The 23,850-nt window shown below is 58.5% G+C and overlaps 3 protein-coding genes across 3 annotated transcripts in view; 1 reads left to right on the top strand and 2 right to left on the bottom strand.

The window, feature by feature from the left end:
* Positions 1-5,665: 5,665 nt before the first annotated feature.
* SPRG_13281 (hypothetical protein) lies at positions 5,666-7,181 on the top strand (the record flags this gene model as incomplete). Its single annotated transcript, XM_012352296.1, has 2 exons — positions 5,666-5,932; positions 6,681-7,181. 2 exons carry the CDS (start codon positions 5,666-5,668, stop codon positions 7,179-7,181), a joined length of 768 nt encoding a protein of 255 aa, XP_012207686.1.
* Positions 7,182-7,443: 262 nt separating this feature from the next.
* Positions 7,444-8,214, bottom strand: SPRG_21272 (hypothetical protein; the record flags this gene model as incomplete). Its single annotated transcript, XM_012352316.1, has 1 exon — positions 7,444-8,214. The coding sequence occupies one exon, from the start codon at positions 8,212-8,214 to the stop codon at positions 7,444-7,446; it is 771 nt and encodes a 256-aa protein (XP_012207706.1).
* A 7,964-nt stretch (positions 8,215-16,178) lies between these two features.
* The window catches only part of SPRG_22324 (hypothetical protein), a gene marked incomplete at both ends in the record, with an annotated part of 9,288 nt that continues 1,616 nt past the window's right edge, over positions 16,179-23,850 (bottom strand). The window contains 13 exons of the mRNA XM_012352319.1: positions 16,179-16,936; positions 16,984-17,456; positions 17,504-17,631; positions 17,680-18,084; positions 18,138-18,568; positions 18,617-19,040; positions 19,157-19,843; positions 19,906-20,226; positions 20,278-20,427; positions 20,475-21,749; positions 21,863-22,922; positions 22,997-23,205; positions 23,265-23,717. Of these exons, the coding sequence (XP_012207709.1) occupies positions 16,179-16,936; positions 16,984-17,456; positions 17,504-17,631; positions 17,680-18,084; positions 18,138-18,568; positions 18,617-19,040; positions 19,157-19,843; positions 19,906-20,226; positions 20,278-20,427; positions 20,475-21,749; positions 21,863-22,922; positions 22,997-23,205; positions 23,265-23,717 (6,774 nt within the window). The remainder of the gene's footprint in view (positions 16,937-16,983; positions 17,457-17,503; positions 17,632-17,679; positions 18,085-18,137; positions 18,569-18,616; positions 19,041-19,156; positions 19,844-19,905; positions 20,227-20,277; positions 20,428-20,474; positions 21,750-21,862; positions 22,923-22,996; positions 23,206-23,264; positions 23,718-23,850) is intronic.

The raw sequence follows: 23,850 nt of genomic DNA on the forward strand, positions 1-23,850 counted from the left end.
GATGAAGCCGTCGAGAAATGTCGTTGGCGCAAACAACTGCTTGGTCCCCGCAATGTTGGCCAAGCTCAAGTTGTACGTCGATGCTAGCTCTCTGGCGAGTGCGATGACACCGGCCGCCGGCGTCGTTGCTGATGCGATCAGCGTCGCCCGCCGCGCCAAGCACGACGTGAGATGCGGAAACAACTGCGCGCGCCACATGGCCATGGCGGCAGCGTCGCTTGGTGATGTGAGCGGGTTGAGCGACGACTTGAATTGGACGTTCACAAACGTCTCGAGGGACATGCCTTTGAGGCACAGCACGGCCTCGGCCACGTCCTGGAGGCTCCCAAACGAAGTGGTTGGCGGGACGTAGCTGCGGATGAGCTCGGTGCCCCAGAGGTTGAAGCCGCTGGCGCTGAACGCGGACAGTGCAGCGTTGAAAGCGGCGACTTCGGCGGCGCCATCGAGCGACCGACGCAGCGGTCGTCCGTCGAGGTCCATTTGGTACACGGTCTCGGTGCCAGCGTACGAGCCGGCCCAGGTTCCGATCGAGCGCGGAAGGATCTTGAAGTCCATAAAGACGTTGAGGTAGCGCGTCGCAGTGAGGGGTGTTGCGAGGGGAATGCCGGCGTTGGTATAGAGCTGGGTGAGAAACTTGCCGTTGAGCACTGTGTCCCAGTTGAGGTTCACGATCGTCGTCGTCGTTGTGGGCACAAAGCCATAGCGCGAGAGGAACCACGCTTTGAGCGGCGCGGCAGCGTTCCAGAGGCAGCATACATAAAAGATAATGCGCTGCATGCGTGCACTGCGTTGATAGCGGATTCGAACTGGCGCCGCGTTGGGTTCGGTCAATGGGGCGACCGTCGTCCAGGCGAGGCGCATGCTTCGTGGTCGAATCCGCTTGAGCCGGATGGCGTGCAGGTTGACACGGCTATATTTGAATGAAACTCCAGGTTCAATTACATGTACATCCTCTGGTGTCGTCGGGCGTCTTTTGGGTTGGATATTTCAAACGATGGTGATGATCACTTAGGTACGCGAACCAAATTCGCTGCAGACGTGTCTGTGCTGCAGACAGCGTCTAGAACGAGAGGTGTGGCACATGTATGAGCGATTGCAGAGTCGACGAAGAAAGACCGTCGATTGAAGCCAGAGAGCTTATTGCAGATTCTTATGGCTGTTTTACGCCCGCGTAGCGTCGGCGGCGATGCGATGGAGTCGTCGACAGCGTTCGTCGAGTGGAGGCCGACGATATTTGGTTTCACAACCGAACGACATGTGACGTGATTTTGGCCAATCGGACGCGAGATGCTGAAATGGCGGCCTGTGATTAAAAGGGGCGTTTTATTTTAACATGAACATTTTTTGTTTATACACCAGCGGCCGAGGAAGCGATCGACTGCGTCAGTGACTGCATAAGAGGAGACCCGAGATGCTGCAGCTAATGGTCGATTGGCCGAAGTGAAGCGGCTCGTGGAAGAAGAAGGCGTGAATCCCAACTTCACATGGCGTGTGTGGACACGGCAACGATCACAGCGACACAAACGTTCGGAGGAGATTGTGGTAGCCGAGCGGCTCACCATGATACAGAAAGTAACTTCGAGATCGCGATGAGTGGGCCGGCAACTGACATGCCCTCGATGGCATGCGAGAGGAGGAGCGCGTATGGCGGCGTCACTCGCGGTCTGCCGTTCGTTGTCGGCCATTGCCGTTCGTTGTCGGCCATCGTGGCGCGCTGATTGCTTGCGCTGGAGTTTCGAAAGATCGACAAGCCGAAATGAGCAACGGCAGACGTCTGAGCAAGGTGGGTTGCCGACGCGGCCAAATACAAATGACGGCAGTACCAGCGTGACCGCCGCAGCTGACGCAGCGTACGGCTGCCAAACGACGTCCCCGAATGCCACGTCATATTACCCACGCTACACACGTCATGTGTACAACGTGTGATTTGCATTGTCCGGATCCGGATATCCTGTCAAGGATCCCAGTTTTCCCCAACGACATTGGTAGGGCCGTTGCACGCCCGAGTAACGCTAATGCTATGGAGTCGTATACGGCGCTTGTCGATGAGGTCTCAACGCCAACTCGCCACGCGCGCCGCATTCAACGATATTTTGCTCGCTACGACGCCACCGCTGGTGATGACGACAACGACGTCATCCTCGAATACGCCCACGTGTGGAGCTCCCGCCAACATCTCTGGCGGCTAGCACACGCTACAAACGAACCGGCATTGCACAATGGTATCACCGCCCGTTTTGATTTATGCTTATAATCGAGGCGTAGCCTGTCGTGAAGGCAATATTGATGCTGTAAATCGCTTGCTGAACGATGGAACGTGTGCACTCTACCAAGATGGAACGCTCTCGACTGCCCTGCACGTCGCTGTGACCCATGACCACGTCGCGTGCGTCGATCGATTGGTGCAGGAGAGAGATGCCTCTCTGCAGCTCCATGTCCAAAACCATCGGGGCGAGACTCCACTCCATGTTGCGCTGGTAAAATTGCATCCTTCAACAACAATGAAGCAACATGCGATCGCGGGGACGGCTAGAAGCGGAAAAAATACGTCGCGGCCGATGCAATACTGCCACATGCCTCTAAGACAACGCTACAGCTATTGGACAACGACGGCTGGAGCATTCAAGCGCTGGACGTCCATCAGCGGTACACCCCAACATTTCTTTTCATTTTTTGTGATTTTTGAGCCATGTATTTTGCTGTAATGACTAGGGGGTGCCTCTACGAAGCGTGCTGCAATGGCAACGTCGCGCGTCTGCAACACTTGTCTACCACGTACAAGCTGGTGCTTGATGCCGTGTTGCCCGAACTCCAATGGAGCTTGCTGCATCAAGGTTGCTTCAACTACTTTCATGCGCACGATGGACACATACATTCTGTAGCATGTCTGTCGATGCACATAAATTGCGTGCAGTACTTATTGACGCATGTGCCGCATCTCATGTTTCACGCCGATCAGTCGGGCGCGACGCCGCTGCATGTGTGCGCAGCCCACGGCTTCCTCGAAGGCATTGTTTTGCTTTTGGACGTAGCGATAGCAGCCTCGACTCTTCTTCAACTGCTGTCGGCTCTTGATGTCAACGGTCGCACGGCCCTGCATATCAGTCTCTTACGCCGTCAACTTGGCATCGCGATGTACTTGGTCACGACGAGTCAGATCCACGGCTTCGCAGCCACCGACTTTTTGGCCCTCGACGATACCGCGCAATACACGGCACTGCATTACGCCGCGGCGATCGGCGCCAATGAAATCGTACGGGCTTTGATTGACGCCGGCGTCAACATTGAATACGGGGTACCACCTACTACCTTCTTGGAGAAGAAGAATGAGCCGGACCTCGCCGCCGCGCCACGACGCCGGGCACAGCTCGCTGCCACGTACGCTCTCGACTCTCCATTTGACTGGAACGGTGTCATTTGTTTTGAATAGAACGCTGCAGGATGTGCAACAGTCGGTGATTGAACTCAAAACGTTGTGGTTCGCAGTGCACGGCTGTGAGCGATCGCCGGTCGGTGAGGCCCCATCCGTCACCCGCTTTCGCCATACCAAAGATATCAACACTGTACGGACCGAGGACACGCCGACGACACCGCTTCTTGTGGCGCTACGCGGTAGCCAATACGAGACGGCGCAACTTTTGCTCGACGCCGGCGCCGACGTTGGGCATGGGTTCGATCCTCGTTGACGTCGTCGTTCGGGCTCATGTTCGTGTACCAATAGCGCCATTACAAGCATCTTTTTGGAGCATCCTCAAAGTCGACCACTGCTGACACCCTTTGCAAACCAGTGGTTGGCATCACCGATGCCGTTTGATGCTGCCCGGCGCATACCAGTTCTCGTCCAGAGTGTCTGCAAGCGACAGGGCCGTGAAGCCGATGTGTGTGCACTCCTAGCGCTGTACGCGACGATTCAGAAGGAGGATGCGCTTAGCAACGATGCAACCTGTCTGGTGCTGGCGCTGACACACGAAAAGCTAGCGCTTGCGAGCTGCTTGCGAACGCTACGCGTGCCATGGCCATCTCAGGTACGATTCTTGTGCCAAGGCACTGTTTTGACATTGTATTTTAAAGCCAGTGTTTGCGTAGGTCTCGCTGCTTTGTATGGCAGCATGGACCGCAAGCCTTGACAGTGTCGAGTGGCTCCTTCAACACAACTATCCGATCGACGCCAAAGACAGACCCGCGTTGGAGCAGGCGCTCACGATGCAGGGCCATCGGTGGACCTCGCGTGCTTTGCGCGAGCACGCGCGCCGAGCAGCAATTGGTTCCCGCCTCTTAACCCACAACTCGTATCTCGGCCAGCTTGTCCGTAGCAACTTCTCAAAATGGGTCGTTTGAAAATTGCGTGTGATTAGACACCATTGCCCTGCCTTCGGCGCGCGATCCAAGGCGGCTTTGTGGACGCCGCCCTCGCTCTCCACCAACAAGCTTCAGTTGCAATTGACACAAGCGACCTTGCGCCGGTCGCTGACGCCACTGTGGTACTGGCACTGCGACCACCGTGGGCACTCAACTGGGCGTGCTACGCCAACGTGCCCCTGGCCAATGTGCGAAGTCTAATTCAACGCCAATCACGCCTCCAACGCGGCCTCTTACTGCGAGGTACACTGCACAATCGCACCACCCAGTACTTTCTTGATGCAGCATGGGAATGGTAGGTAGACCTGCTGCGAGCTGGGCCGTCCAGTTTCAGCGCCTGGACATTCTGCGCGTGCTTCTCGTGCTGGAAGGGCCTTGGTGCTTGCACGAGCTGGATGCCAAAGGTAGTATCAGGGAGAAATGCATGTGGCAACTAAGTTTTAGGACTGTAGGCCGAAACATACTCTACTACGGTGCCCAGCAGCCGAGCACAGAGCTACTCGCTTTTCTATGGCCGCATCTGCAAAATGCGTCAAGCTCGGTCTTGCTTCTCGCAACCGCCATCAAAGCCAACCAGCTCAACATCGCCCAGTGGCTCGCATCAAACACCGATGTTTGCTGGCGCGACCCAGTGGTATAGTTGAATATCGACAAGTTGTTGATGCGACATGCCTAGTCGACGCGCCGTGACACGCTGTTGCACGTGGCGTGTGCGGCTGGCCACCTCGGTCTCGTGCAATGGCTCGAAATTGTCGACCCCGACCTGGTCTCCATGGCCAACGACGACGGCTACGTGCCGTACGACTACCTCGCGTACATACATTGTCGTCTCTCGAAACACTGACAATCCAGTGGCGTAGGTTCTTTGGGTATCCCATGGGAACTTCTCGCCGGCCTTCTTATCCCGCTGTGATTCGTCCACGCTCGCTGAAGCTCTTCTTTACCGATGCGTCCACCCAGCCTTCCTGGCGGCCTCTGCTCGGGGCACTACGGAGTCTCCTTGCCGCTCCTGCCAGCGTAATGTCTCTATCTCGCTACGTCAACAACACTGTTTGAATGCGTAGACGGCGCTGCATTCGATGCCCCATCGGTGCACCGATGGCTACTACCGAGTACATGCGGCCTGCGGGCGCAACGCTGTCAGGCATCTGACGCAGCTAGCGGCCCACGGCCTCTCGCTGGTCGCCCGAAGCAAGCGTTTTCACAATCTGACACCGCTGCAATACGCGGCGCGACGGTACAAAAATCCCACTACGATGGCAATCAGATCTGATTGGGTGGCGTCGATAGGGGTGCAATCGATGCGATGGAGTGCCTCCTTGACCATGACGTCGTCGATACAGCGTGGGCTGACGGCAATGCGCTCTACGAAGCCGCCACCAAAACCACGCGCCAGCACGCCGACATTGTCAAGCGGTTGCTCTCGCTGCCTGTTGTCGATGCTGAAACGTACCTTGGGCGGCTCCGCGGCGATGGATCAACACCGACACTGCTCCATTATGTCGCTCGGTCGCCGTACGCGCAAGGCGTCATCGACTGCTTGCTCGATCGATATCATGCCGAGATTGACGTGGTGGTACGATTTGATTGGTCCATTTTCGAAAGAGTGAAAGGTTGAAACATTGAGAGATAGGATCCCAAGGGCTGCACGCCAGTGCAGTATGCGCTCGTGAGCGGCGCGACGCGAACGTTCTTGCATCTGATTCGGCGAGGTAGAATCTTTCCAGAAAAGAATGACGATGCCATGGATTTAGGCGCTCGATTGGAAGCCGAATACGAAGGGCAGTCGGCGTTCTACTACACGTTGCAACTGCTCCCGTCGGACGTTTGGCGCCTCTTTTTTCAAAGTATGTACTCCATTCCACGATGTTGTCACCCACATCTCTAGTCTTTCTGAGACATGTCCTGCACCGGCGCTACCTCCATTGCAGCGACGCTACATGTGGCTGCAAATCGTTCGACCAGCATCCGACAATGGTACGCGCCTCGCAGTTGCTTCTTGTAGCAAGTGGTGAATAGGACACAATGTGCCAATTCTGCAACCATGAGGCCGAGATGCATACCGTCGTGCCACTACCGCCGTGGTATCGCGACCAGATGGACACGTACTCGGGCGCGCCGGCGTCGTCGCAAACACCGGCGCACTCCGACCGCGACAACGACGACGACGACGACGACGACGATCCCTTTCGAGCACCGTCCGACGACGAAGCTATCGAGATGGTGCGCGAGAAAAGTTAGTGTAGGACACGACGACTCTCGTCGCCACCGACGTCGGTCGTCTGGCTATGGCGTGGATACCTCGTATACTACGCGTGCAGCGCCGGGAAGAAATTGCGCAGTGGGCACTGCCGTTGCCGCCCCTACCGCCAGTACCCGCCGACGACGACGATGCTGACGCCAACGTCACCGGCGCCGTGTCGACCACGACGACGAGACGTCCACACGAGGCAGAGGCCACGGTGACGCCGACCGACGAGGTATTGAAGCTCGAGACCACAGGCGTTCACACGTCGCTGGTGGACACCATCGATGGCTACCACGGCCGTGCGTGCACCTGTCGCAATCGTTTGACTGCTTTTGCGCCGCAGCTGCGTCTCCGCGCCGCGTTGTTTTCGTGGATGGAGCACTGGCGTCGTGGAGCGGCCGTGACAACTGTTTTAAAGGCGTGGCAAATGTGGGCCACGACACCGACGGTGATGCCCAGCAGCTTCTCGACGCCTGCGCACGTCAAGCTCCGGCTGTTTGTGTTGCATTGGCGGGACGCTCGCGTCGTCTGGGCGTTCTACGCCTGGAAACACAAACATCGAGGACCGACGTAGATATAAGCTAGAGATCTTACTAGAATCTCAAAACCAACGCTTGGACGTACTTTTCTGGCTTCTACATGCTCCGTCAGAGTATATACTAGTACCTTCCAAGCCATGAGCGCTTTCAGTGCGTACTCAAAACCTCATGTACCGATACGATAGAGGTCAAACGTGGACAACGATTGCCTACTCACTAATGCGTCGTCCCGAATTCTACTAGTAGGCCAAGTTCGTATGTGGCGCAAGTGGCAACCGTGCAGTTTGATGACTAGATTTAACCAAGGTTGGCCCGGCGGTGCGTGCCTTCGTACGCAGCTAAAAAGTCTTCGAGGTCGACAGCACCGAGTTGTTTGCGATCTTTGGCCAGAATCCATTCCTGAATCATGTCGTCGTCCACGTCAGTCCGGCCTTGTTGACAAAAGAACGTGCGCAGGTCCCGGGCCGAGACCTTGCCGTCGCTGTCATAGTCGTATGCCTCAAAAAGCCGGCGCAGTTGCCGCCGCTGCTCGACGTCGCCGGTCGTCCCGCCCAAGCGATAGCTACCGCTTTCATACCCGGTTGGCGGTGGTCGGTACAGCTCGGTCGTCGGCATCGACGGCCGTTGGACTTGCGACGCTGGAGGTTTGGAGGCTTTTCCTGACGTCGGTGTCGCGTAATGCTTGACAAAGTCAGCGAACGAGACATGGCCGTGGCCGCTCGTGTCGTGTTCGAGGAGCCACTGGCGAATCTCAACGTCACGCAGTTGGCGGGATGCAAGGGCCTTTCGCAAGTCGGAAAACGAGAGAACACCATCGGCATCGGCGTCATACTTGTCAAAAACAGCTCGGAGCGTCTTCTCGTGGTGGGTTGGTTGCGGCATCAATGTGGTAGGTTTGGCAATTGGTGGCGGTTGGCGTTGAATATGTCGTGGGCGGCGACGGGCCTTGACGTCGCTGTCGTCACTGCTGCCGCTGTCACTGCTGCTGCTACTCGCATCCCGACGAGCGTGCTTGGACAGAGGCTTCTTTTTTGTCGACTTGACGTTGGTCTTGGGGACCGCTTTCATATCGTCGCTGTCGTCGCTGGACGAATGATGCGAGTACAAATCTTCTTTTGAGGGAGTCGCTGCGCTTGCAGCGGCCATAAGCACCGGTGCACGTGTCTGTATCGTGTCGACGTCGTCGACGATGGCATTGGACACCACCGACGTCGACGGCAACGGCACCACCGGGTGTGTGGGAAGCGCTACGGCGTCTTGCAATGCTTCGTAGACGTGACTCACGCAAAGTGCAAAGTCGGAAAGGCCAATCGCACCTCGCCAGAGCTCGGCGCGCGATGTCTCTACAATCACGTCCTGCACCTCGTCTTGTATGGTAGCAAGTGCCGGTGCGAGCATGCATAGCGCCGGGTACACGGACGATAATGGCATCGTCGCGTCGGTTGCCGTTGCATGGAGCGAAAACACTGCTTCGCACGCTTGAAACAGCGGTTTTGAAAGGCTTTGCCAGCAGCTTGACGTGGGCCCTCGCGCATGCTGCAAGATGTACACGTGGTTGGGCCGACGGGTCATCTGCGACAAGAGCCCCGAGAGGTCGGCGTACAGCTGCACAAACGAGCCAAACGACGGGAGAGGGTCGGCCGGCACACCGCCAATGTGCAAGCGCAACAGTGCCTGCTGGTACTGCTTCGGGGTGCACTTGATTCGACACGCCCAGAGTGCCGGTAGCACTTCGTTCTCGCGCCGAATCGCATCATACGATGCCTTTAGGATCGCGATGTGGCTGCCCATGGCTTCGACGAGTGCTGCCATCGACACGGTCGGACGCCGGGGCGGCGATGCTGGCGCCGACATCTCGAGGTCCACTGCGATCACAACGCCGAGCGTGCACCATGGCGATGCTGTAAGCGCTCGTGTTGCCGCGAGCGCGCGCGAGTTGCGCGGGTTGATGCAGAAGGTCCAGCGCGCTTTGGACGAAGCCGCGTCGGCGAGCTCGATCAGTCGACACTCGGGCAGTTGCAAACCCACTGCCTTGCAGAACGACTGGACGACGTCGTGCACTGAGAGTGTTTGCGATGTTGGCAGCTCGGACACGGGCGACAAGACGACACGCGGCCAAGAAGTTGTTGTGTCGTCTGAGTGCGTCATTGGTTTTCGAGGCGGTGGCGACGGACTGTTCTTCTGTGGGGACCCTGGACGCGGTGGGATCTCGATCGTCAGTGCCGACGGCGTCGGCAGAGGACGCGTCGACGATGTCGTTGACGTTGGCGAGGATGGCACCGATCCTGCTGTAGCTGCGGTGATCCCACTGGACCACTGTCGCCAAAACATCGTCACGTCGTGGTCGAGCGACTTGCCCTGCGGCAGTCGCCCCGTCTGATGAAATGTTAGGACCCAGTGCGGAAGGTTGCCGGTCGTTGCCAGCTGCTCGGCGAGCGGCTTGTGCCACTTGGAGAGACAGGCGATGAGTTGCCATAGCCGCACCTCCCGACGGCGCGAGAGCCATTCGGTTGCATACTTGGTATATAGCTTGGCCATCTCGACTGGAATCGTCGTGTCGACGGCGTCGGTCACGGTAGCCAGCACCAGTTGCAACCCGAGGTTCGTGTCGGCGCTGAGGCTCCAGTCCAGCACAATGCGACGGCAGGCGCCGCTCGCCACAATCGCGATCGGGACGTTCGCGTCGGTCGCACGCATCCACGCCCGCCACACCAAACGCACCAACGCACTGAGCGTCGGATCAAGCAGCGTCGTCACCGACGCCGGTGTCAGTGTTGAGAGCCATCGGTGGCTCGCTGCCATCGTCGACACGATCGATACATGCAACGAGACGACGTGCGACGGCAGCGACGGCGACGACGCTGTGTGCGTGGCCATAACGTTCCAGATACCGCCGACCGCAGACGTCAACGCCCGTTCTAACACCGGCGGCACTGGTGCCAATGTCGCAATCTCCTCGAGGACGGCGACACTGGCCAACACGACGTCGATTTGATCGGACGTCAAGCGCGACGGTGTCCGCAAGGCGACTTGGGCCCACGCCCGATGCATCCATGGGACAAAACACTCGATCAATTGCACAAGGTCGGCAAGCGGATCGCTGTCGTACGTCCTGTAGTAGCCATACGTAGCTTTCAGCTCAAGAAGCAGCGCCCGTTGCTCTTGAAATGTGCCGTTGTACGCGTCAATGTCCGTGCCCCGGTGCACGAGGTCGTCGAGCGTCGTCGGTCGTGGCCCTGGCAGCAAATGTAGGTGGTGCTGGCTCTGAAGACGGTCCAAAATGCGGCGAAAAGCGCAGTCCGCGTCGGGCTTGGCCATCGGTTGGCACCGCAACACATGCGGGTACGCGGCATCGTGGTACGGGCGCAGAAGCAGCGGTGGCATCTACGGTATAGCATCGAATCTTGGGCGATGCTTCGATTCGAGTACCTTGTGGCGTCGAAGAAACCGCACAATGTGTGCGGACGGCCAACAGCGCGTGAGCCGCGCGCCGCCGGTGACCATATGCGATAGAATCGCAACGACCAACAAGAGAACGTGTTGGAACACTGTCGTCTGTGCAAGCGGATGCAGTTGGATCTGACGCAAGCACCGAGTGGCGAGGATCACGAGTGCCTGAAGCACGACCGGCGTCGAGGCAATGGCATCGGCGAGATCCCGTTGCGCGAACGAAGTCGGCGCGTGGAGAATGACTTCCACGAGCGTCAATGTTGCTTCGAGTATCTATCATTCAGGTCATTGGCATACATGGATCGTTTAACATGGGATGCAACTACGTGAATCTCGTGGTCGCGAAGGAGTTGCGAGAGCAGAAGCGGAAGCAAAACACCGGTCACCCACGCTTGCGCCGTCGTCTCGGGATCCTGGTAGTAGAGGCTGCCTACATCGAATATATGTTGGTGTGTTTCGAGTCGACAGGACAAGTTGTACTTAGAGCGTGCACAATTTGTACTCGGCCCTTGAGCGATGCTTTTACGGATGCGGGTCCGATGGTCACGAGCTCAAACCAGAGACTCCAGGTTTTATACATCATTTTCCATTGCGGCAACGACGCTAATGCACATCAGTCACCTGTCAACATATTTCCGACGTGCAATACCATGGAAAGGGACACTGTGAACACGGTAGTACGGGATTGTCTCTGACGCTGCGTCGATATTGTGGTCGACAGCAGCGCAGTAGTGTTGCAGTAAGGCCTGGACCCGTGCGAGTTTTGGTGCCTTTGATTCGCCCAAAACCGCGCTTAGAAGCGGCTCCGAGACGCGCCACAACGACGGTTCCCACCGTGTCGTGTTGCCCGTCGCGACTGCCAAAAGCGTTTGCACGAGGTGGACGACCAGCGTGAGACTTGATGCGTGCTCAATCAGCGGTGGGCTTGCTAGCCATGACTCAAGAACGGCCAGTGTACTCTGCACGGTGGCGATTGCCCGCTGTGTGTCGTGGTCGGTGGTTCGAAGCCGGTGGTAGAGGCCAACGGTTGCGTCGACGAGGTGCTGCAAGCCGTGTTTCTCGACCATCCATTCGAATGCGCACTGGACTTGCCAATTGGACGACGGTTGCCAATTCCGCAGCACCGTGGCAAGCGCCGCCGTCGCGCCGTCGATCGTCCGTCGTAAAGCTCCCACAGCACCGACGCCGACGTCGGCAGCCGTCCGAGAGAGTGGTTGTACAATATCCAGCTCAAAGCGAAGGGACCACTGCACATGGTCCGTCGCCAGCGGCACCAGTGCGTCCGTGTGAGGCAACGTTCTGGCGACGACGGCTGCCAGCGTCGACAACGATGCCGTGGCGTCATTGCTGCAGCTCTTGGCGAGAGTGTTTATCGACTGAATGAAATCGGCGCAGGCGACCGATGGCGATGTCGGTGTTTGCAACTGCCGCAAAAATGCGGCGAGGACGGCTCCGTAGTGCACGGGCGCGTCGCTGCCACCGAGGTCGAGTTGCCAGAATTTGAGCTGGCGGCCGTTCGGCGACACAAGCAGCGCCTGCACGTCCCAGCGCACAAGTGCTGCTTCGTGATGAAAGGCTACGAGGTGGCTCGCATCTACGCCCACATGAAGAAATCTGGGACGAGGAAATGGCGTTGGTACCGAGAAGCTGCTGCACCCACGGACGAAGAAAGCCATGCAATTTGGTGGATGCACCCAGGGGGTAGACCCGAAGGATCTCGGGTAACGGTACCCACGACTCCATCGGTGCACACACCCAGTGAACGACCGTTGTCGGTGCACTGCCGACGGCGCCTTCGTCGTGCGCATTGCCATTCGCAGCATCCATGACGGCATGTGGCAGCAGTGGTAGAAACGCTGACGCGTGCTCGGGTCGTTGCTACAAAAACGTCATCTAAGATCTGGGAGCGATGTATATACGATAAGTACCACAAGCTGTAGTAGGAGTCGTCGCTCTGCCTTGACAGATTCCTATCAACGGGAGCATTAGAGAAAGAAGATCCACTCATGAACGAACGGTGCAACGCATGGCGACGATCGTGACGGGTCGCTTGAGCTTTGTCTGCGGCTCGTACCCGGAGCCAGAGTACGCCCAGCGGTCTCGGCTTTGCAAGCGCGGCAGCGGACATAGAATGTGGCAGTCGACCAGAGCGTGCAGCTTGGCGGGTCGCGTCGCCGGTGCAGCGACACAGGCCGCCGGCGCGTCGTCCAGGAGTGCGATACTATCATGCACACATCGTCGAAGCGCTTGACCGTCATTTCGGAGTTGTCGGCGCACAGATCTCTGACGTAACCAAGCTCGATACGTCTACGCGATGGCCTCGTCAGCACCTCAACGAGATGTATCAGATGCGTCACTGTACATGGAGAATCGACGAAGAGTGCGTTCGATCGTCCGACAGAAGGCGGGTGTACGGCAAGGTATGTACATATTGGCGTTGCTGCAATAGCCACTGGGCGACGATCGTCGGCGTGCACTCGGTGGTCGCCGGATGCAACTGGTTTTTGACAAAGGCGGCAAAGGTTTCAAAGCGGGGCAGCGCGCAGTGGGGGTAGACGACGTGCCACTGCGAGAAGAGACGGTACACTTCCGGCAGCGTCCAATGACGCGCATGGATCTGGCGAAGCAGCATGGCGACGTCGTCTAGCGACGTCATCGGTGTCGTCCGCGTCTCGAGAGCCTCGACCAGATGCGACTGCCAAAACAAAAAGCACGTCGGCGGGCGCATCGATGCCAGTGCACGGTGCAACTGCGTCGTGGGCACCGCGCGACTGCCGTCCGGTGACATGGACGCCCACCAGGCCGACGTCCAGCGCAAGATGGATATAAATGGACCCTCGTCAAACCGCGACGGGTGCCACAGCGCGTGTGACAGACTGTCGTGGATGGACCGGACGCAGACGTCGATCGGCGACAGTTGCAGGTACAAATTTGGCAGCCAAATGCGTCCGACCTCGTGTGCTGCAACCGGCGCCAACTCGGTCTCAGGTACGGGTACTTCGGATGCGATGCGTCGCACCCGGTGGAGCTGTAGGGCAACGTACGTTTCGGCCATCGCCGGCACGGACGCTGGCGTGGCCACGACAGTCGCCCGGTACGGGTATACCCAATGAAGCTTGTCGTTGGCCAAGCGAAGAGCGACGGCGTGCAGCGGCGGCGGCTCGGGTGCGTCGGCTTTGACGGGCTGGCACTTGGTCGTGGGGCCATCGTGCGCCGAGTAGAACATCGCAAGACGCACTTGCAAGTTGTGGGCCTCCAAGAACCGGTCGATTGTCTGCTGCGTCTCGAGAAGCACACGCTTGAGGCCGTATCCATCGAGGACGTCTGTCAGCGTGAGGGCGGACGTCAGTAGCGTCACGTAGCCAATGCGACGAATCTGGCGCTGGCCAAACCACACCTCCGGGGGTATGCGCGACGTCGGTGGAGCGTAATATAGCTCGACGTCAAGAGAGCGTCCTGGACGATGACCGGGATGATGTGTGCCTCAAAGATGTAGAGGACGGCCTTGACAACACCCGGAAACGTCGTGGCGTCGGCCAGAGTATCCGGATCACACACGACAGAGCACGATATCAACGACATCGGTGATGCCCCTAGAGACACGGGAAGCAGCGTAGATACCGGCAACGGCAGTGACCAGATGTGCATCGGCAAACTCGATGGGTTGCGCTGGTCCCAGAGTACGGCGCACGCCGGCGTCTCGTAGGCGGCGACCACGTAGTTTGGGCCGACCGGCGCCAGCGCCGACATGCGACCGACGCCCGATACAGTCCAAAAGTGTTGCACAACAAGTTTGTCGACGTCCCAGAGCTGGACACGCCCGCCTTGGCCCGAAATACAGCTCGATACGGTAGATGCCGGAACCACGGCGTGGTGCATCGGTTGGCTTTTTGAAAAATGAACGTGGTCGACAACACCGAGGACCGCATTCGAGGCCATCGAGAGGACAAACGTCTTGTGCGGCAACGTACTCACAACGACGAGAAGGTTTGCGCCGTCGTTGGTCAGCAATAGTGTCGTGGCAACCCCGCTTGACGACGTTAACATCGGCAAGTCGAGTGTCTGCGACCGCGCGACCGGCTGCGTCGTAAAGAACTGAACGCCACCACGTCCGGGCGAGGTATTGACACCGAGTAGTCGATCGCCAGCGCCCAGCAGCAGCAGCGGCGTCGATGCAAACCGCCCGTGGCGGTGCTTGGTCAATGTGGCAAACTCCTCGTTTGGTTTTCCTGATGCGGGAGACGCAATCGTGGCGGCTGATGCATGGCTCTATCCAGAACCCTTGAGAGAAGCGAGGAAGTTGACGCCGGCGTACCCCGGTCAACGGCCATTCTTGGACGCCGCCGTGGTCGGTAAGCAAGTAAACATGTGTCGGTGTCGCTACCATGTCGATGACAGTCCACGTCGTGCTCATGTGCTCACGCTACGCATCATATGAGACACATTCGCCATGCCCAGTGTCGTACGGGGACGGCATCGACGTTGGCAGCCATCGGAAACAACCGGGGTGTTGCCAGTGCAAACGCTCGCTTGGTGCGAACATAGTACTCGAGCTCACACCACCACTGAGCATGCATCGGCGCGGTCGATGTCAGTGCCGGTGTCGTTGCAAAGGTGCGCAGTCGTTTCCGGTGGTGCGGCTCGAGTGGCAAACTGGCAATGATCTCGACCATACTGGTCGGTGACGAACATACGTCGATCAAGCGCGCAACCGACGCCGAGATGCGGTCGGTCGGCAACACGAGAGCTTGTTCTCGATACGCCGGAGGGAACGGCGGTGATACCGCGTCCAGAAGGTCGGACCACTCGACGTCAGCAGCGCCATCACCCTCCCAGTGCTCAAGCAACGGTGGCAACCACGGCGTGTCGACGATGGCAGCCGAGATCGTACCCCGGGCAACGCTCCCGTCGGACGTGTACAACGCCGGTGTATGCCGAAACCAGCACCATAGCTGTGTGACATCTACCGTGTCTACATGCTCCTGTAGTGTGTGTGCCCCGGTGTCCCAGAGAACGATGCGTCCTGGCAGCACGGCCGTCAATGCGCCTTGGGGCAGTGCCGTGTGGCCCATCGACACTGTGCCATACAACGGTGTCGTTGCCGGCAAAGGCACAACGTTTGCTGTCGTCGCCACGACCGACGACGGAGCATCATTGGTGCCCGACTCCACGACGCGGGTCAGAATCACATCCCATACAGTTGTTTGTAGGTAGACCTAACCCGCCATGAGCGCTGCAGTAGTACATTGCACAGAGTGTACCCAAAGGTCCCAGGATCCGTGGGTGGAAGTTTGTGGCAGTCGAATGAGGCGTGCCGACTCGGTCGGTGCATGCGCGTACTGAAACCCCGACGCGACACGAACAACGATCTCGTTAGTCGTCGACGGCGGTGCCATTGACACCACAGGCCGCTCTTCTACCGTCGAGAGCCCCGTGCCCAGCTGTAGCTTGAAACGATCGGTGACCAACGTCGGTCGCACGTTGCGAAGGACGATCGTCGCATCGCCGGCCATCGTGGCGTGTGCTACGTCCACGGCCTACGTCAATGATTTTCGTCAAGGACACATGACTCATGCGGTCGATTACGGTACGAAGGGGTCGGCGGGGGACGCCGTCGTCGGGCGTTTGCGGGCCTGACTGGGCAGGCGTCGAACGTCACTGGTCGTGGTTCGCGGTCGCGGAGCCGATGTCGGTGTCGGTGTCGATGTCCGCACCGCCGGCGCCGACGTCTTGGCAATGGGTGGCGTCGCTTTGGAAAAACGTCCATTCGGCTTGGATAGTTTCTGAACTTGGGCAAGTAACTGCGCATTTTGCTGCTGCACGCGGTCTTTCTGGACTTGTGCAAACTGCGCCTGCTTCTGGTACGACTGCACGAGCTTCTTGGCCGCCGGGTCTTTGATCCGCGCGACCGCGTCGTCGACAGCAGTCGTCGTGGCAGGTTCGGTCGACGCTGCTGATGTGTCGGCTGCGTGTTCAAGGTACGCAATCATAATGTCGACTTCCAGCAGTCGACCACGGACATCGGCGACCCATCCGGCCGACGAGGCGCCGTCGACAACATACTCCAACGCCCCGCGAGCCGACTCGTGGTAGCCCATCGCGACAAACCATTCGAGGCCGCCGGGAACGCTACCGACGGTGCGCATGAAGCCCGGCGACGACACGGTAATGCGTCGAAACGACGGGTCGTGGGCGTTGGCGACCATGTTTGTCAAGAGATCCCGAAGGGCTTTCGCGACGCCGATCCAAGCAGGGAGCGCGTGTGTGGCGTGCTTGAGTTGATGGTGCAAGAAGCCTCGCGTCGTACCACCGACGTCACTCACCGACGGGTGCGCCATACCTACATCGCAACGCTTTCAAACATGTATCAACTTGATACGTCGATACCCCAAAAGTGGCCAAAGAGCACGGCGCGCATCGTTTGGAGCCGGCCGATCGCAGGCGGTGTCGCGGGCTGGCGACCGCCTTTGGTGCACGAAAGGACAAGATAGTGTATGGTTTTTGTTTCGGCGGCGGCCGTGGCTTTGGCATCCCGAACCGATTTCGCGTGCTCCGAAGCGGTTTCGGGCTGCGTCGCCGGTGCCGGCGTCCGGGCGGCACTTGGTGTAGTGACAGTCACAAGCTCCAAGCCGAGAATGTGCAGAAGCTCCTTGCACGCGTCACTAAACGTCCGAAGCGGCGCGTTAGGTGGCAGCACGGTTCGGTGTTGCCGAGGGTCGGTTGGTGCCGCTAAAACCGCGTCCACAGCACGCAAAACATCGGCAAGAAGACACCGCGCCGACGGAATGCTCAGTGTCATGCGCACCACGCCGACGCTGGCCGAGACAGACTCGCACACGGACAGCCCCCGCTCAATGCGTCTAATTCATTGTCAGACACCTTGTCATCGACGGTATCGCACACATACGATGGAAAGAGCGTGTACGGATGGTCGATCAGTGGCCCAAAGGACGCGACAAACTCATCTTTGGTCACGTGTCCATCCGTATCCAAGTCGAGGAATGAAAATAGCTGCTCGGGTGTGACCACAGATCCCTAGCCGACAACATGTATACAGTCTGTGAGCTAGAAGACAATATGTACCACAAACGGAAGTGGTGTCATCCAGTGCTGCACGTCCAATAGCGTCAAATACCCGCGGTGGGACGCATCCAAACTTTGAAACACCGCGTCGATCATATCGATTTGGATGCTCTGGACATCCGACTTGCCGAAGAGCGTGCGGGTGTTGAGCCCGTACGGGAAATGCTCGCGGTGGCCCGATGTGCTGGCGGCAGGTTGCGAGGTCGATGAGGCCTCGGGTGCGAGCAATGGCGTCTTGGCGACCGTCGCACTGCCTTCGTGCAAGAGAAACTCGATGTCTTGTTTGCGGCGCCACAAGAAACTCTCAACCCGCTCCGACAATGTCGGAAAGGAAAAGTGGGCGAGCGGTGTCGCGTCCGATTCCTTGGTCTTGGCCACGTCCTGGCGCAGCTCATAGATGCAACCCTACACACCGAAACGCAGGTCTCATAGCCATCGATAGGTTCCATATCGCGTACCGCCGAGGCCTCGATGCAATCGAATCCAAGCACTTGCATGAAAGCCACGGCATTCTGTAGACACCCAATTTTGGACGCAAACACCTTGTTGGTGGCGCGGATGCGCCAGTACTTGGCGTCTTTCGGGTGCTTTAGAATGTTGAGGAGATAGATGAGCGCAAGGTCCAACGCGGCGCGGACTTCGGGCACCGAGTGGTGAAACTGGCGGAGGCTTGCCTCGACGACATCGCGAACACTACTGCCGCCCTCGAGTTGGACGAGTTCGTGCTCGATACCATCGAGGGCCTCTTTTAGCAGCGCCAACGTCGAGGCCGAGAGCGCCGATACTCTGGCACCTGTCGGCGACCGGGCGCCTCGGAGTTCGTAGTGGGTTTGGTTGACCAAGACAAAATGAATCGCCTCGAGAAGCGCCGGTGTGTCCCGGAACCGACCTACCTCAATACGGTTTGGAAAGCGTCGGGACGGATCGAAGCGCGTACCAAGTTTTTGTTCAAACGCCGGCGTGTCGCAACGGATGCGCCAGTAGTCGCGGTTATTGGGAAACCGGACTACATTGTATAAGAGTGTTCGACAGACGCTCAGCACCTGCTTGACATCCGCATGGCTCTCACGGAGCCGCAGTCGACTCAGCGCATTCGAAATGCTCGGAATCGCATCCAAACTGTCGACTAAAGAGTGGCCAAGGAGGGCAAATAGCTCCACAAGGGACACGCTCGCGTGGTGTCGAAAGAGTAGTAGTGATGACGCGACGACGTCGGCCGGCACCGACAAACTTTGCAAGAGCGTCTCAACACGGCCAATCGCCAGCTGCTGCCGCTCGTCACAGAGCGCCAGAAACGCGTCGTGGACGCGGTGGATCATATCCACTTGCGCCGGCAATCGCCCGACGCTCAAGCGACGCACCTACAGCAACGCCATGAGACCTCGTTCGAAACTACGAAAAATATCGAAAACTTCGCGAAAAATACGAAAAATACGAAAAATCACGCAAAGTCGCCCAACGGCAAACGAGAACGCACCACTTCGTCCATGTGGCAGTCGTCGCCGTTCGAGTACATGCAGGCAGCGACAAACGCCACGGGACGTAGCTCCATGGCCGCATCGATGCGCTGGGTTTCCGCGACCGCGTCAAGCGACCCATATTGTTGGTAAAACACGCAGCAGGTCTCGGACAAGTCGAGCAAATGATGCGGCAGCAAATGCAACTGCGCCCAGTAGAGCGCAATCGGTTTCTTGGGCACGAGATGACGGCCGACGCTGCCGACGATCGCGGTCGCGGCGTCCACCGTCACCATCGGGACGCCGGCAGTCACGACCGCTTGTTCTTGAAACGCGTGGGTGAGCCGCTCAAAGACGCGAAAGCCGAGTTTGGTCTGCCAGAGCTGCACTTGTCGCTTCTTTTCGTGCTTGCTAGCGAACCGCGTCGCATGAATTGCCTCGAGTTCCATGTGTGTGGCCAATGCGCCCTTGGCGTCGCAGTAGCTGACGTAGGCAAGCGCCGTGACAAAGCCAATAAAGTTGAGCGGCGGAAACCGATTCAAATGCACCGCTACACGGCCCGGATAGTGTAATTTCCGGAGGCTTGTGATCGCCATCTCGGCTTGACGGAGACTGAGGACGCCCGTGCTGTGCTTGTCGAGCTGATCAAACCGAGCGCGCAGTTTGGTGATGTACGCCGAGCCAAAGAGGCACCGAAGCTCCTTCTCCTATCGAGTCGGATCGGCATGACTATCGTGTGATTGTAGAGAATCAAAGGATGAAGAGGTACTGTGATAAGTCCCGTGGCCGTGTCGACGGTCGGGTCGAGTGTCACGGACGCGTCACTGTCATCGCCGCTGCCAACATCGTCGGTGGACGTTGTCCGTGGCGTCTTTTCATCAGCGTCCGAGTCAGCACCGTGCTTGTTTTCATCGGTAGTCGTTCGTGGTGTCGTTTTTTGATCGGTGGCGGCGTCGTCGCTGGCCGAGCCGTCGTTGTCGGACGCCGGTGTGTCGGTCTTGGCCTCGTCTTTGGCTTCGGCAGTCGTCGCGCGACGGGTTTTGGATTTGGATTTTGGGGCCTTTCGAAGCAGTTCGCCTTCCTCGTAGAGCTAGAACCCTCTTATGGAACGGCGTCGTCTCGAATCGCAAGCAAAATGTACCGTGAGAAGCAGCTGCTGGAGATAGAAACGTTCGTCCATTGGAGACAAAGCGGGGGGCGGCGGTTTGTCCTCGTCCGACGACGATGCGAGAACGCTACGCAATGTCGCTTCGGGAGCATTGTCGGCGACCACCCCATCTTGGTAACGGATCTAGACTTCAAGTGAGACCTTCAAAAACGATTGACAAAAGATGGTACCGTGTAGGTGCCGTCGACTTGTTTTGCGACAATTGTTGCGCGCATCCAGAGCTTGGTCTTGCGCTTCCATTGGCTCTCCACCGGTTGACCGCGCTTGTACTTGAACCGGTGGCGCGGACCTACCGGTGGCACTTTCTCGTCTTCGCCCGACGACGACGGCGCGGCGGGGGCAACGGAGAGGGCTTTCCGAGGCACACGCGTCTCGACCGAACCGTCGATCAAGGTGACATCGACCGAGCGATCGGACGCATGGAGTTTGGACACGACGCCTTTGCGACCGTTGCGCAACAGAACCGATGTGCCCTTGGTGATCGCCGTCGCTTCGTCCTCGGACGACGACGACGACGACGATGCCACCGGTGCGTCGACGACATCGGCCGGGTCTCGTCGCGTGTCACCGGACGCGAGCGCCACATCATAGCTGCCGTTGCTGTGAACTTTGGCAATCGTACCGCGGACCGACTTGCCTTTAAGTTGAAGCTGAACCGCGTCGCCTTTATGCCGCACACATTTTCGGACCCGGTTCAGCGCCAACCGCGCCTCGGTGCGGCCGTCGTCGAACGTCACGTCAAGTGTTTCGGATGACGCGTGGACCTTGGTGACGCGTCCAGGTGAAAATGTCTTCTTGCCCGGCGGCTTGGCTTCGACACGGCTGCCGACGGGAAAGGACTTGAGATTGGGTTTGTCACTGTCATTGCCACTGCTCGGGTTGTCGCTCGTATGGGCGCGCACCGTAGCCGCGTCGACCCGCTTGGCCACGTCACCGTTGGCGAGCGAGACGTCGCAGCACCCGTCGCTGTGCACCTTTTGGATGCGCCCACGGACGTACTTGCCGTGGACGCGGACGTCGACGTCGGCGCCGACTGCAAACGATGCCCGGACGCGAATGAGACTCCGATCGACCTTTTTCTCGATTTCGCCGTCGTCGTAGTCGACGTCGTAGCTGCCATTCAGGTGCACCTTGGTGATCGTTCCGGGGTAATACGTCTTGCCCTTGTATTTGGCCTCAACTTTGGTGCCGACTGCGAGCCGCTTGGAATCGCCGTCGTCGTCGTCGTCACTGCCGTCGACCATCGCACGAATCATATCCGACTCGACGCGCGTTTCCGTCTCGCCGTCGTCGTAGCTAATGTCGTAGCTACTGCCGTCGCCGTGGACTTTGGTGATCTTGCCCGGATAAAACTTGGATTTGCCCTTGTACTTGGCCTCCACCTTGGCACCGACCTTGAGTGCCTTGTTAGTTTTCTTGGTTGGGATGACGCGAATGAGGTCCTTCTCGACGCGTTTTCCTTTTCGCCGTCGTCGTAGTCGATGTCGTAGCTGCCGTCGGCGTGGCACCGGGCGATCTTGCCGGGGTAGTACGTCTTGCCCTTATACTTTGCCTCGACCTTGGTGCCAACCTCGAGCTGCGCCCCGTTGTCGCTGCCGGACGCCGATACGGGACGCACCAGATCCTTCTCAACCCGTCGTTCGACTTCGCCGTCGTCGTAGTCGATGTCAAATGTCTCGTCACTGTGGCACCGCGTGATTGTGCCCGGGTAGTACTTTGCTTTACCCTTGTACCGGGCCTCGACCTTGGCGCCGACACGGAAGATGGCCTTCTTCGGACTCTCGGCCTTGCTGCCGCCCTTGATGCGAACAAGTTCGGGTGGTACCTTCTTTTCGATCTCGCCATCGTCGTAGTTGATGTCGTAGCTGCCGTCGGCGTGGGCCTTGGCAATCGTTCCCGGGTAGAACGTTTTGCCCTTGTACTTGGCTTCAACTTTGGTGCCAACGGCCAGGCGTTTGCTGCTGCCGACATCGTCGTCGTCCGAGCCAGCGTCTTTGACACGGATCAGATCCTTCTCGACCCGAGACTCGACTTCGCCGTCGTCATAGTCGATGTCGTAGCTGCCATCGCTGTGGCACTTGGTAATCTTGCCCGGATAGTACTTGGACTTGCCCTTGTAGCGGGCCTCGATCCTGGCGCCAACCTTGAGTCCAATGGGCTTCTTGGGGCTCGAGGATGACGCTTTGACACGAATGAGATCTCGGTCGACGCGTTTTTCCTTCTCGCCGTCGTCGTAGTCGACGTCGAACGTGCCGTCGGCGTGACACCGGGTAATCTTGCCGGGGTAGTAGGTCTTGCCTTTGTATTTCGCCTCGACCGTGGTGCCAACCTCGAGGTCCGTGTCTTCGACCTTGGCGCCAGGTAGTGGTTGGATCCAGTCGGCACGGACGCGGGTCTCGACTTCGCCGTCGTCGTAGTCGATGTCGTAGCTACTGCCGTCGCCGTGTACCTTTGTAATTTTGCCGGGGTAAAACTTGGCCTTGCCCTTGTACTTGGCTTGCACCGTTTGCCCGACCTTGAGCACGGAGCTAACGTCGGCAGCTCGAATCATTGCCTTGTCCACGCGGGTCTCGACCTCGCCGTCGTCGTAGTCGATGTCGTAGGTGCCGTTGGCATGGCTCCGAGCGATCGTGCCGGCGTAGTATTTGGTTTTCCGTTGTAGCGCGCTTCGACCTTGGCGCCGACGCGAAACACGGCAGTCTCTGGCGGCGCCACGAGGCGAATGAGGTCCTTCTCGACACGCTTTTCCTTCTCGCCGTCGTCGTAGTCGATGTCGAACGAGTCGTCCGTGTGCACCTTGGCAATCGTTCCCGGGTAGAACTTGGACTTGCCCTTGTACTTGGCTTCTACCGTGGCACCGACGACCCACCCCGACGTCGACAGCTTCTTGGGGCTGCCGCCCTTGATGCGGATAAAATCTCGGTTGACGCGTTTTCCTTTTCGCCGTCGTCGTAGTCGACGTCAAAGGTGCCGTCGGCGTGGCATCGAGCGATCTTGCCTGGGTAAAAGGTCTTGCCCTTGTATTTTGCTTCCACCTTGGTGCCGACATCCAAGTCGTCGCTTGCGATGGGAGCCTTGCCAGAGTCTTTGACCCGGACAAAATCGGGCGATACCTTCTTTTCGATCTCGCCGTCGTCGTAGTCGATGTCGTAGCTGCCGTCGGCGTGGGCCTTGGCAATCTTGCCCGGGTAGAACGTTTTGCCCTTGTACTTGGCTTCAACTTTGGTGCCGACCGTCAGGCGTTTGCTGCTGCCGACATCGTCGTCGTCCGAGCCAGCGTCTTTGACACGGATCAGATCCTTCTCGACCCGAGACTCGACTTCGCCGTCGTCATAGTCGATGTCGTAGCTGCCGTCGCTGTGGCACTTGGTAATCTTGCCCGGGTAGTACTTGGACTTGCCCTTGTAGCGGGCCTCAATTTTGGCGTCCAACCTTGAGTCCAATGGGCTTTTTGGGGCTCGAGGATGACGCTTTGATGCGAATGAGATCTCGGTCGACGCGTTTTTTCCTCTCGCCGTCGTCGTAGTCGACGTCGAACGTGCCGTC

Source organism: Saprolegnia parasitica, assembly GCF_000151545.1.
Source record: "Saprolegnia parasitica CBS 223.65 unplaced genomic scaffold supercont2.96, whole genome shotgun sequence".
Classification (NCBI taxonomy): Eukaryota; Oomycota; class Saprolegniomycetes; order Saprolegniales; family Saprolegniaceae; genus Saprolegnia; species Saprolegnia parasitica.